Source organism: Taurulus bubalis, assembly GCF_910589615.1.
Source record: "Taurulus bubalis genome assembly, chromosome: 7".
Taxonomy (NCBI): Eukaryota; Metazoa; Chordata; class Actinopteri; order Perciformes; family Cottidae; genus Taurulus; species Taurulus bubalis.
The window spans coordinates 16,551,200-16,565,061 of record NC_136595.1 but is presented as its reverse complement, the minus strand read 5'-3'; the positions used below and the strand labels follow the sequence as shown (position 1 = coordinate 16,565,061).

Below are 13,862 nucleotides of genomic sequence, written 5' to 3'. Positions count from 1 at the left end.
AATCTGCAACAAATGTTGAACCAAAATATAGCATGGAATAATTACCAATTGAGTTGGAGGAACCTGGTTTAATGGGTCCCCTCTTGCAGGTAAAGCTGGCCATGATTATCCAGGAACACAATCAAGATTGTCATGTCTTAAAAAAATAGTTCTGCTTTTTAAAACCTGGGTCTTTGTAGTTTCGGTAAGCACCCTTTGGTCATCATACCAATTCACTCATCTGAGGAAGCAACTGCCCACAGCACGGCTTTACAACAGAGTTCATTAGAGTGAGCATCATGTGCTGCCAGACAAACAAATCCAACCCATATATCCAAATCCCATATTTCATTTGAAATTGCAAACAAAAGTGGATTTGGATTATCATCAAATGCAATGGCACAGCAAGATTATGTAATAATTCAACCTTCTACCTTGACTTTACTTGTAAAAAAAGTGTTTCTCGTAACCTGGAGACTTGTTTATGACCCTGCTCTGCATTTCCTGTAAGGCTATGTTGAGAAAACGGACCACATCCTTGTATCTCTACAATTAATCTGATGAGAAAATGTGATCATAACGGTGGGAATGTTGGCCAAAGCTACAAAACTAAGACCCAGTTTGTCTTCTTTTTTTAAGACAGTCAAATCTTCAACAGCAGGAGCATCCTCTACTGAAGAGTCCTAATTGTCATCAGGATCAGTGTCACCCATTTCAGATTTGTTTATCAGCAGACAGCCATGTGCTGCACTGATAAAAGGTGACGCCAACCGAGAAAGCCCAGCGCTTCAGTGTCTCCGTCTCCTGAACCTCCTGTTTCCTCCTGACTGGTCCTTTTGAACGGACAGATAGAAGTGACCCCCACATTTTCCCTTTGGTCGTAAACACTCAAAGCTGTGTGTCTTTCCTTCCAGGTTCATTAAAAAAACATCATTACAAATCGAAAGATGGCATTCTTGCCAGAGCCTTTAAAAAAAAACAAGCTTTTGTCAAAGTTAAAGAGACATTTAACAAACAGACCAAAGGCTAAAGCCTATTTGGAATTCACCTTTTATATTTTTGACATTCTCAGGAATGTCCTCACAAACTACCTATTAACTTTTAGCGTGAATACGCAGACACCTTTTCTGTGTGTACAGACTCAAACAAAACAAAACTGTGGGTTTGCATGTTTTATGGGACACAGTAAATGTCTGTGTAAGGCTGTAGATTCTTGAACAGGAAGGGGATAACCGATTAATCACTGCCACAGATGATAACTGCATCAGTTTACCAGCGAGCCACGCTGGCTGCTTTCCTCTGGGATTTCCTGCATGCACCGAGGGTTTATTGTCTGTACCGACACCAACATTTCTGATATTAAGCCTGGCAGCTGATTCTCTGAATTGAAAACAACAGTTAATACTCTAAGATCCACTCAGAGACAATTCAGAAAGAAGACAGAGTCAGTTTTCTGTATCTGTGTCATATGGATTTTGCCACTGAAGAGTCCCATTGGATGGGTCCTAAATATGAACTCAAATGGAAGAACACATTATTACATATATATCATGATTGATTATTTTGCCCCACAGCGACAGAAGTAAATCTTTTTTACAAGCCACATGTCTTCTGAACATTCTGAGCAACACACTCTTGAGCGATCTGGCAAGTAACGTTTGTGAAAACCCACATAGCTTATAAATTAAAAATATAAATACATTATGCAAATATAATCCAATCTGCTTCCATCCATCCACACAATGTTCACAACAATTTCAAACAAGTTGGGGGCAGGAGGGAAGCGATCACTTCAAGGAAATGCCCTCTTAGGAGACAGGAAGTGGATACCATTTCAAATCATTGGCAGAGCTTGTTATGCGTCATCTTTGTTATAAAGCATCTTTGCTTCAACTGCGGTTCTCTGGAACCTCTCGGGTGTATTCAGCCCTCCAGCCTCAGGTGGCAGTAATGAGTTTAGCGCATCACAATGAAACGAGGAGGACACCAGACGAGGGTCAAGTCTAAATGTTTGATGGTTCATAATTGACCTTGAAAACAGAAAATGACAAAACAACTACTTCTGATGTGGAGCCCAAGAAATTAGCTCCAACTATAGTGAGTAAATGGGAGTCAATTAAGATTATCGTCAATTTCTCAAATTGTCTGGACGCTGCAAGATCCCAATCACAGAGTGAACACACCAGGTTTCCCAAAATAACATCATGTAAATCATTGATATCTTTCTTGTGACTTTGTGTATGGGACACTTCAGTAAATCAGTCATGTATTTGAAACTAACAGGAAGGTGTGTCAGCACTTCAAAAGCCAGGAATCGTAGCCTGCAAAATCAGTAATAAGTAATCAAATTTTTGGGTGATAAGGGGTATTTCCGATTGCCTTTTGTAGCTAGGTGCTGGCGACCTTATTAAAGCTTGTTTTTTTAACCCATAGGGGCCTCTAGGTGTTTAGAGAGGGGGCTGGTGTTTACCTATAGCCACAGCTGTCCGGGACATTCATAACACAGCCTGATCACATCGCCTTTGTTCTATCAGAACATCCTCAGTTGACGGCTGAGAGGAAAAGAGGGAGAGGGAAGAAAAATATCCCCTCAAGCCACGTCTTCTTCCCCAGCAGTAAATTCTTTCATGGTGACTGGGGAGCTAGCAGCTATAGGGCCCCTCACTTATCTAAAGGAGGAGGGACACTTGAACTTTTTGAGGCTGGTTCATCCAGTCAGAGTCTTGACAAGAGTCGAGCAGACCAAAAGGTAATTTTCACCCAAGTCCCCCAGGTGTGTTAAACCCAACAAAGGATTAGCACAGACTTCCTCTGAGCCAGAAGTAGCGGCAAGATTTTCCTTTTCTTAACATCAGTCTATTTTTCTTTCCACCCCAAACCCTCCAGCTCACCTTGACTTCCTCATACTTGCATAAACCACAACAAAAGGTGAACTGGAGCAGTTGACTGAGTGGGACATTTTCAATGACAGGGTGATGCAGGGAAGGACATGGCTTAGTCATATTGTGTAATTGTACAACTCTGCTATCATATCACAGTTGCTCATTTATCGTGAAACGGAAAGGTTTTGTCAGATAGAGAACAATCATTAACCTTTTCATATCTTGGTTTTGATTTTTGTACACGTGTTTGGAGAGCAATCTATTTATTTCGTATGATGGAATTAGGATACAGTTGAAAACTGTAATGCAATGGAGTTTTGACATTTGTCAAGGAAGCTCAACTTATAGAAGATAAATTTGAAATTCCGCATGAAAAATCAACACATTTGCAGTTGCGTGGTCATATCCTGACACCAGCCACATGTGCAACTGACTCACTGTGCTCGTAGGGCTTAGTTTTCCTTGGCTGATGCCTCTGTTCGACATCAGTGACAAACGCTGCCTTTCTAGCCAAGGGAAAGATGAGGGACTCTGGTATCCATCACCACCTCACTCCTCTACAGCACTTGCAGAGCCTGAATCTGCAGAGAGGAAAAAAACAACCAAAACGGGAAAAAACACCGCCAGAAGGCAACAGGATGCACATGGCCCTGAGAAGGATGGCTGGCTGTATCCAGGAAACAGAGAGAGAAGGAGAGGAAGGAGAGAATTTGGATTGCAGCTGTGTTCGGACTGAAACAATCCTGTTTTGAAGCACAGAGAGACATTTTGTTGTTCTTTCCCCAGACCATAAAGAGTCGGAAGAACACAAGTTTGCCAAAACAAGGGTTAAGTGCGGTTGTGGTGGTCACAGTTGTGCAAGCTGGAATTCACCACATCACCAGTCCTCATTTGTTTTCACATCTGAGAGAAACAACATCGACATTTGTTTACAGTCTTTTACTCATATTTTGGCGCTAAAGTATCTTTGGGATTTCTCAGATTGTATAATTTCAGAGAAAACAAAACTTTGTCTTGCTTTTGATTTCCAGTAAATGTAGACAAGGCTTTGGGAGTCATGTTGCAGCAATGCATTCATAAAAAGCCTCACCTTGTCATGACCATTATTCAGACCCGGGCTATAAAAGTGACACATCAAATGTCACTTTTATAGCCCGTCAAGTATTTGAAATCCTTTGTAACAGAATGCCTGTGATGTTGAGCAAATAAAAACCCAAGGAGTTTGCTCCTTAACCAGGACCTCTTGCTGAAGTTAGCAGCAAATCGGAAAGCACACAGCATATAAATATTACTAATAGTTAAGTAAATCATTGTTACTCTGTTAGTTATTGAGGTTGTTCCTGGTGGGCCAAAGGTTATATAAACCTAGGAAATTCACAATTACACTTCCTTAAGTTTCCATTGAGCAATTACACACTTTGACAATGTTCCTTCTTTGCTTTATGATTCCTTTTTTAATATTTATTTATATATTTGACCTTGCTTTACTTAAAGCTGTACTGTATTGAGGACAAACCATCACCAAATCTTGTTTTATGGCAAACGTGGTCACCATAAAAGTTCAGATTCAGATTCAACTGTATTGTCATTGCACATAGTACAAGTACTGTGACAACGAAATGTAGTTTGCAATGTGGTGATTAAATACAATGATAAACAGTATAAACAGTATAACAGCCCTGTGGAACGCCAGTGTTCAGGGTGAGGGTCGAGGGGGTGTGATTGCCTAACCTAACATACTGGGGTTTGTTGGTTAGGAAATCCAGTATCCAGCTGCAGAGGGAGGTGTTGATGCCAAGCTCACCTAGTGTGGTATTCAGTTTGGAGGGGATGATAGTGTTAAATGCTGAACTGAAATCAATGAACAGCATTCTCACATAGGTGTTGTTGTCCAGGTGGGAGAGGGCGGAGTGAAGCGCTATGGAGATGCCGTCCTACTCCTGTTCTGGCGGTATGCGAATTGGAGGGGGTCCAGTGTGGCTGGTAGGCCGTTTTTTGAGATGAGCCAGGACCAGCCTCTCAAAGCACTTCATGATGATGGGGGTGAAGTGAAGTGCTTTGGCACTGGCACGATTGAGGTGAGTTTGAAGCATGTGGGTACGGCTGCTTGGGCCAGTGACAGGTCGAAGATGTCAGTCAGGACCATCGTCAGCTGCCCAGCACAGGCCTTCAGCATGCGTCCAGGGATGCCATCAGGGCCAGCAACCTTACGTGCATTGATCCTGCTAAGCGCAGCACACACGTCGTTGGGGGAGAGGGGGAGGGGCTGGTGGTCTGCAGGGGACACAGTCTTGATGGTCTCCGCCTCCTGGTTGTCCCTGTCAAAGCGGGCATAAAAGTTGTTAAGCTCATCAGGAAGGAAGGCGTCGCTGGTTGGGGGGCTAGTATTTGAGTTCAAACTATGACGATAGGTTGGACGATGGAGACGGTCTCTTTTCAAATTAAACTTTGAATGTAGGTTTACTTATAGCTTTTACTTGGTTAGGCGTTAACAAAAGTAAAGTAAAAGAACACTGTTAACTCGGTTTCACACAGGACACAAACAATGGTGTCCTCCATAAAGGTCCTGTAGTAAGGGTTGGGTGGTTATGTTTGTTTAGCTAGTTTTAAGTGTTTGTGTGCATAATAATCCTTGCATCCTGTGTGTGTATGTGATCTCTGCAGCCTTGCCTTTAGCCAGCCGGATCTCATCGGAGTGAGAGCAGTCCTCAACACCACATTATGCATTTAACGTAAAGGGATTCTTTAGGGGACAACATACATCTGCTGCATGTCATTTGTTTTAGCGCAAACAATGATAAGGCCATTATAACATGTACGGAGGAAACATTCACGATTGACTGTCTTTTTATGCAACACAGTGCACGGTGTGTATGCAAAACAATAGTTTAGCAAAGAATAGGGAACAAAACTTCCCTATTCTTTGCTTTGCAGTGGCTATACAATATAGTCATAGCACACAGTATAGAAACAGATATGATAATGGCAATATGAGGGAGAGAAGTATGGTGAACGTATGGCACATGTTACAAGGTACTACTACCTTGTAACATGTGGTAGCAGTACACATGTAGAATAAGTACTATAGTATTGTCTTTGTGTTGTGTGTCTGATAGATTATATATTTGGGATTTTTAATTATGTAATATAAGGGGGGATTGGACAATAATACATTTTAAAAAATGCTGGATTCTTGGTGTTTTGCTAAAAGCCAACCTCCGTGAGATGTCCGTGAGGTCGGCTTTTCTGCTGTTGCATCTCTCAAAACAGAAAACAGATCTCAGCTCAACATTGAGCATGAATTGAGAGGCCGTATCAAATCTACAACCCTATTTAAAAAATATTTGTAGAGGAAAGCAGCTCACTGCAGCCACTAATACTGATACAATATAATGGCTCACACATCTGCACTCATTTTGTTTTGCACGTGTTGAACGTTATCATTATCTTGAAAATATATTCAGTGCAAAACAGGTTATTTGCAGCCAAAATAGGTCATTTGTTTTAAAAAATATTAGTTATTTTTTGCACAGATATAACTTTATTTGCATTGTTCTAACAAAGTGATTGCAAATGGTGTTAGTTTTTGTCTGATGGAGCAATCTGGTTTACTTGAAAGGAATTTCAATTGTCTTTATTCTATTTCAAAAAGCACAGATGGAGGAGTCACACAAAGTTGGACCATTGTGTTACAATTCTGTTGGGGCGGTGGGACCCGAACATTTTTCTTCCTCCAAAGTGGGGCGTGACAGAAAAAGTTTGACAACCACTGCATTAAAGCCACCAAGCCAATGATGCCGGATGCGTAATAATACAAACGGAAAAAGCAGACGTCTACTGATGCAGGAGAAACAAATGCAATGCAGTGTTGACTTTGTTATGGGGTTTAAGAAATGATGGAGCAGCATACAAATTGAGTAAATCCTTTGTGTGTACAGCGGACATTTCCTCCCCTCACCGCGGCATCTTGTACGTGTGTGTGATCTCTACGTAACTCCAGCCTTGCCTTTAACAAGCCGGACTTTAGGAGTGAGGGCAGTCCTCCTCCGCGCGCACCGCAGCGCGCACATCTGCATCCAGACGCTCTCTGCTCCGAGCTACCGACATTTCAACGGGATTATTTTAGCAATTTGCCCAACAGCCGAAGCGACATCAACTCAAGCCGTCCCACGTCCCCGGACTCAATAATCCGTATTTTTGTGGGTTTATTGTCCTCAGGATCATCGAAACCATACGAGAAAATGTAAGTGCGTCTTCTTCATTGTAGGCACGATGAACAGTTTCACGGCGAGCTCATTTCACAGTCTGTCCTATTCCCTCTTTTTGTCTTGAAACTTATTAAGGCGTCAACTATATTAAACAAATTCGGATTAAGGCAGATTAAGATTCCAACTTCTGTAAATTAAGTGCCTATTTTAACTCAATTAAAGAGCTTATTTTAGCACACACACAGAATAATGAGCCATTAGTGTGGTTCCAGAATCGGTCAGGATTGATATTGTTTGCGGTTGTTTGCGGCCCCCCTGAGTGTCCCCGGGGTCTGGACATGGCACGTTGGAAATGTGAGAAGCTCCAGGGGATTACTACTCTTTTAGTAACTTCCACATTATTCTTCCACGAGTGACACTGGTTTACGAAAAAGTGCCAAGTGATACTTTACGGGAAAAACTAAGGTAACAAAATATCTGCATGCCATTTGTTTTTAGAGCAAACCATGGTAAGACCATTACACCATCTAAGGAGAAAACAATGCAACACAATGCACGATGCAAAACGTAGTTCGAGGGAAAGCACACAGTGATCATAGTAGGATGTCAACCTTGCTTTGATTTACTGGCTACACAAGGACCAGCAAATATATATATATATATATATATATATATATATATATATATATATATATATATATATATATATATATATATATATATATATATATATATATATATATATATATATATATATATATATATATATATATATATATATATATATATATATATATATATATATATATATATATATATATATATATATATATATATATATATATATCATGTTAACATGTGGGAACCTTTTGTGATGACAATTGTTTCCTTCTTCGCTTTACTGTACATGAAACAGCAAGTATTCTTCTTTTCTCTATTTTTTATACTTTTTATTATTTCAAATCTTTGCACTGGAAAAACTACATTATTTAGCTGGTCTTGGTACACTTACTATCGTAGTTACATTTGTTTCGGGATAAAAAGGAAAAAGAACAGCAACACCACTTTCTTTGATAAATGTCTGATCTCATATTTCAATGTCTGTCAGAGTACATCGTTTGACATAAACATATACATTTTACATATGTAAAACGGTCAAACATGATATTTATACGATTTCATGTTAGACTTTCCGTCTATCAATAGGTATTTGAGTTTGATAATTAAATGCGCTAACTCTGAGTGCCGTCTGTGACATTTGTCTTCCCCCAGGATGAACAGAGATCGCTGGAGGGTGTACAAGAGGGGGAGTGTCATGTTCGTTCTGGCTGTGGTAGCGCTGACTGTTGTCCAGAGAGGAAGCATCAGCATCGGGGCTCCCTTCGAACTTGAGAGGCAGGCTCGCACGGGAGCCTCTGAGGGAGCGGAGCGTGGAGCTGCCGGGGAAGACAAAACGCCCATAAAAAGCTTCTGGAAGGCTAGCAAACGCCTGCCAGTGCCTAAAGCTGCGGCCAACACGCAGCGGCCCAGGATCACTGAGGAACGCAGACCCAGAACCTGGGACGTAACCAACTCCAACTGTACCGCCAACCTCAACTTCTCAAGTCAGGAATGGTTCACGGGCCTGGAGGACAATTTCAAGCAGTTCATGCTTTACCGACACTGCCGCTACTTTCCCATGCTCCTCAACCACCCAGAGAAGTGCACAGAGGATGTATATTTGCTCATGGTAATCAAATCTGTGGCCACTCAGCATGACCGAAGGGAGGTCATCCGAAAAACCTGGGGCAAAGAGCAGGTGGTTGATGGCAAAAAAGTAAAGACCCTGTTTCTTCTTGGTAAACCCTCCAGTGTGGCAGAGGGAGTGCACCATCAGAAGCTAGTGGAGTACGAGGACTACATCTTCAGGGATATCCTCCAGTGGGACTTCCTGGATAGCTTTTTCAACCTCACGCTTAAGGAGACTCACTTCCTCAAGTGGTTCCACACTTACTGCCCCGCTGTACGCTTTGTCTTCAAGGGGGACGATGACGTCTTTGTCAGCGTGGAGAACATCTTTGAGTATCTAGAAAGCAGCAACGACGCAACCAACCTGTTTGTGGGGGATGTGATTGGCAAGGCTAGGCCCATTCGTAAAAAGGAGAACAAATACTACATCCCCCAGGCGTTATATAATAAGACACTCTACCCTCCATATGCAGGTGGAGGGGGTTTTCTGATGAGTGGGACTCTGGCAAGGAGGCTTCACTGGGTGGCAGACACCCTGGAGCTCTACCCCATCGATGACGTCTTCTTGGGCATGTGTCTGGAGGTGCTTCAGGTCACTCCTATAAAACACAACGCCTTTAAGACGTTTGGCTTGGTGAGAAATAAGAACAGTAAGTTGAACAAAGAACCTTGTTTCTTCAAGAGCATGATTGTGGTGCACAAGCTGCTCCCGTCGGACCTCATGGACATGTGGAATCTGGTCAACAGTGACCTTGTTTGCTCACAGAAAGTGGTGATCCTATAGCTTGACGAGAGCACCGGGTACGGACAGCAGCGACACGCTGAGCTGTACCTCGGTGGATGCTATGACGCACGAGAGTCCCGATAAACCCTCCTTTATGGGGGGAGGGACCATGAACAATATGTAAATTTACTGTTTCTGTGCAGGATTGCCATTTTTCCACAAAAGTCAAGTAAATTATTCAGAGTTTTAAAAGGTTGTAGAATTGTGTATTTATATCGGCATTTTGAATGACTCACACTGTCAGCACGCAGATTCAGAGACAACAACCTAAGTTGAGTTGTTGCGTCAACGGGCACAATAAGGAGGACTTACTTCTCAATTACAGGCTTTTTATTCTTTGACATAATGGTTGTAAAGGTCTCAGCCTGATCATATCCAGATACAGATAACACCTATCATTCTCTTTCCTTCCTGTTGGATACGGTAGAAGGATTTCTTGGTCCAGAAACCTTGTGGCAGTGAGCTGCCATCAAATCACCAATGATAGCGAACCCATTAATGTGAATAGACTTCAAAAATGTAGGGTGAAAAATTATTATGAGGACGAGTGGTAAACAGAACCATGAATATGTATTTGTAGCATAATGTGTCTTTGAGATAGCAGGGAAATACTGTTTGGTTTAGTTAAACTGTAAAAATAAAAGGGCAGTTACATTAGTTGGTGCCCTGAGGTCATGGGTTCAAAAGCCTCTTGCCATGCTAACATCTTGGGTTTGTACTACGTGTGACATAGTTTCACACTTGGAGCAGTATGGCATGCTGCATTGGCCTCAAATTGAGTAAGAGAATGAAACACCTCTCTCTACCTCAGTGATATGGGCCAAACCGATCCTTTGATTTCATCACTGGTCGCCTATTCTACTCTCAGTGTAACCAGGATACCATTAGTCTTCATATGCAGTACATGGAAGTGAGATTTGAATCACGTTTGTATGATATAGATAGGTCTTTGCGCTGTTTTTCTTTGGGAATGTGACTGATGTCTCCCACTCCTACACTACTGGACTTTTTCTTTTTGACATGTTTGCTGTCAGTGGATTAGAATGTGCTGATATATTTGACATGGATTTGGTAGAGGGCTTTACAAAGACACTGTGAACTAAAACTATTGCTGGTACGAGTACATGACATGTTAATTTAATCCCCAATAAAAGGGGGCAAATGTGGGATGGGTGTATTTAATTTAAAGCGTCAGATGAGCATATTAATGGGATGCTCATGATTATGTAGCTGAATGTTGTGGGTGTAGCGGGTGATGATTATGTCTAGGTAATGTAAATATATGAAAATCAAAATGTACATCCAATGTCATTTGTAAATAAACTTCTTGACAGTACATTTGTCCTTGAAAATCTGTCGTGGATTGTTTTTTTTTGGTGTTTGCCGTTATCAGCATCGAACATCCACAACAGGTGTTCTAACAATAGTGTTGAGTGTTAACATGTGGGTATCCGTACAACGAAAACATACTATGCTCAAACAGCCAAAAAGTAATAATGGTGTACTCATTTTATCAATGGTCAGCAACTTTAGCCACAAGTATGTTCGGTTCTCTCTGTCTGCCTGTATAAAGACGGTTAGGAGTTAAGGAGCGGTCACTTCTGGATCCTGCACCATGACAGTGATGACAATTGCCAACACGGAAGCATAGTTCAAGAAGATTTATCTTGGTAATCTGTCATATGGAGTAAACCTTTCGAAGAAAATGCGCTTAATCATCTTTGCAGCCTTCATTCACCGGTGTGGTCGGCCGCATCGTTCACTATCAAAGATTACGTTCCTCTTGAGGTCAAACATCGCAGAGACAGTTTAATTAATCAGAATAAGGGGAAGAAACAATAATAAGCAATTGGGTACTTGTTTTATTAGCAGCTGGAAGCCAATTGGTCCAATTTCCTCTGTTTTATACTGGGTGCTGGGGGGAAAGATACTGACGACGTAAGGGTGTGAAATTTGGGGTTGCAGGTAGTTTATTGGTGGAAGGGAATTCTTCAAAGAAACAGGGTGTTCCCTTTGTGAGACAAAACCAAATTGTCCTTTCATTTTGAAATTTTGGATTGCAACACGTGGCAGATTGAGAAATGATGTGTTGTTTTGTTTGATAAAAGACATCCTTCCCAGATATTGAATATTATTCATGTCAGTTAAGTGAGTGTAGTGCCACTGTAGTTAAACTAATTAAAACAAAAATTTGATTTTAAGTTTAAACTCTTCCCAATAATTGTATTATTCATGGTCATTTTGAGCTTCCCGTGCTTTAAGCAACTCCTGAGTAAGCATATCAGGATGCACTGACTCTTAGCAGTGGACTGTGTGTGTGTGTGTGTGTGTGTGTGTGTGTGTGTGTGTGTGTGTGTGTGTGTGTGTGTGTGTGTTTGTTTGTCTCACCTACTTCCTCAAAACTCTGTTTGAAAACCTGCAAGTAAAGAGGAACCAGAAAACCACATCCCAAATCTGTGCCAGTAACAGATACATTTAGAGTTATATTACAGGATATATCATTGTTGCTGTACGGTAACAGGTGAATTCAGTTTGTTTCAGCCTAAAGAACCCTGACTGTGGCTGGATGAATTAACTTATCAACCACCAGCCAAGACTTTCTATCCTCTCGTGTAAATGTCCCACTCGAGTGATGATATTTGACAGAATGTGAGGCCACACCCGGCCCTCCAACTGGCCTGCAGACCAGGAGCTGCTTATTTACTGACACTAATTGGAGGAAGCTTTTGATGTCAGCCCGGTCAGTGGGGTTGGCTGCAAGGAGCTGCAGGCGTTCACACAAGCCCTCTATTTTCTTCAAAGGCCTCTGGAGCCCCATCATTTGCATGGCTAATGATGGGAATGTTGTTGCTTGGGCTAAAATTAAAAAGGACATTCCTCAGTTTACTGACTAGAGCTTCTCTATCAGCTCAGGCATCACAGGACATCTTATTTGGGCCTGGATGTTATGTCAGCTATGATGTGAACTGTAAATTACATGACTGCTGATCACTTTACAGAACACAGTGTTCCAGATCACCAAATGTGAGTTTACATCCAGTTGTATAGTATACTTTTTATTTATGGGATTATGCAAATTATGCAAATTATGAAGCAAATAGCTGGAGGATAGGACATTTTGTTTAAAAAAAATAGCGATTATTTGTACAATCCTGGCTTGCAGAAGTAAATATAGAACATAAACATCTGTAGAAAACAGTGCATGAGACATGGGGTGGATGAGAGGCTGGGCAGAAACTGAGATCGTTCATTATAAATGAACAATATGGTTGTGTTCCATATACCATGTAATGCTGGAAAACAATTTTAATCACCCGTGCTGCAGTTAAAGGAGAGTTTGACATTTTAGGTAAATACGTTTCTTTGCTATCTTGCTGAGAGTTATGATTGATACCGCTTTCATGTCTTTAAAGTAAATCCGTAGCTGTCCGTCCGAAGGTATGCATACCATGTAACAACCAAGAGCTCATCTGGACAGATTATTTGCAAGAAGTCAATGCAAAAATATGTTGTTTTAGACAATAAACCTATGACAGTGGTTTAAAGTCAGCATCTACTAAAACATGTAAAATATGTACATGTTGGCTATGTTTACATGTGACTTCCTCAAACTGTACTATTCAGTCAACCCATTGGTCAAAACTGAGATGTTATCATTGGTGGCGACATTATGCTAATAATCTAACTGGAAAAACATCACTGTCAATGTCAGAGTCCATGTTATTCCACGATATATTTCAGTCATAGCTCACAGTGTTCCCTACGATTAGTAACAGTAAACTAGATCAACTATTTGTATTTCTAGTCAGCTGATACAGACCCGGTCCCTGACTCCCCATGTCACACTGGAAGAGGCCAAGGCGACTTTATCGTACATCTGTGCTATAGGACACCATGTACTTGATAAAGATCCATTGTGAGGGGGACTCTAGCTGTATGCTCCCATTTAATCAGCTGCTAAACACATGAGAAAGCATCGACCTCTGTCCCTTTCCTCCTCACTCCCCTGTTGACTAAGCATCAAAACGTTATTTAAAAAAGTGTCATGCATGCGGTTTGACATTTATTAGCCAAAAGAAAGTAAACTTGCTGTATCCTTACCTCAATCACATTATCTCCCACAGCTTCCTATACAATGCTGAAAAATAGGTTTATTTGATAGTTTCTCTTTTTTATGATCACTATGAATTAAGATTGGAACATGCAAACTGACTGGCTTGCAGGAGAGAAACTATAAAGCATCATGAAATGGAGGCGAACGGAAAAACAGCACTCAAAGGT

The 13,862-nt window shown here is 41.2% G+C and overlaps 1 protein-coding gene across 1 annotated transcript; it reads left to right on the top strand.

Annotated features, from left to right (window-relative positions):
* Nucleotides 1-8,342: 8,342 nt before the first annotated feature.
* On the top strand, nucleotides 8,343-9,581 carry b3gnt7 (UDP-GlcNAc:betaGal beta-1,3-N-acetylglucosaminyltransferase 7; the record flags this gene model as incomplete). Its single annotated transcript, XM_079221602.1, has 1 exon — nucleotides 8,343-9,581. The coding sequence occupies one exon, from the start codon at nucleotides 8,343-8,345 to the stop codon at nucleotides 9,579-9,581; it is 1,239 nt and encodes a 412-aa protein (XP_079077728.1).
* Nucleotides 9,582-13,862: the final 4,281 nt, after the last annotated feature.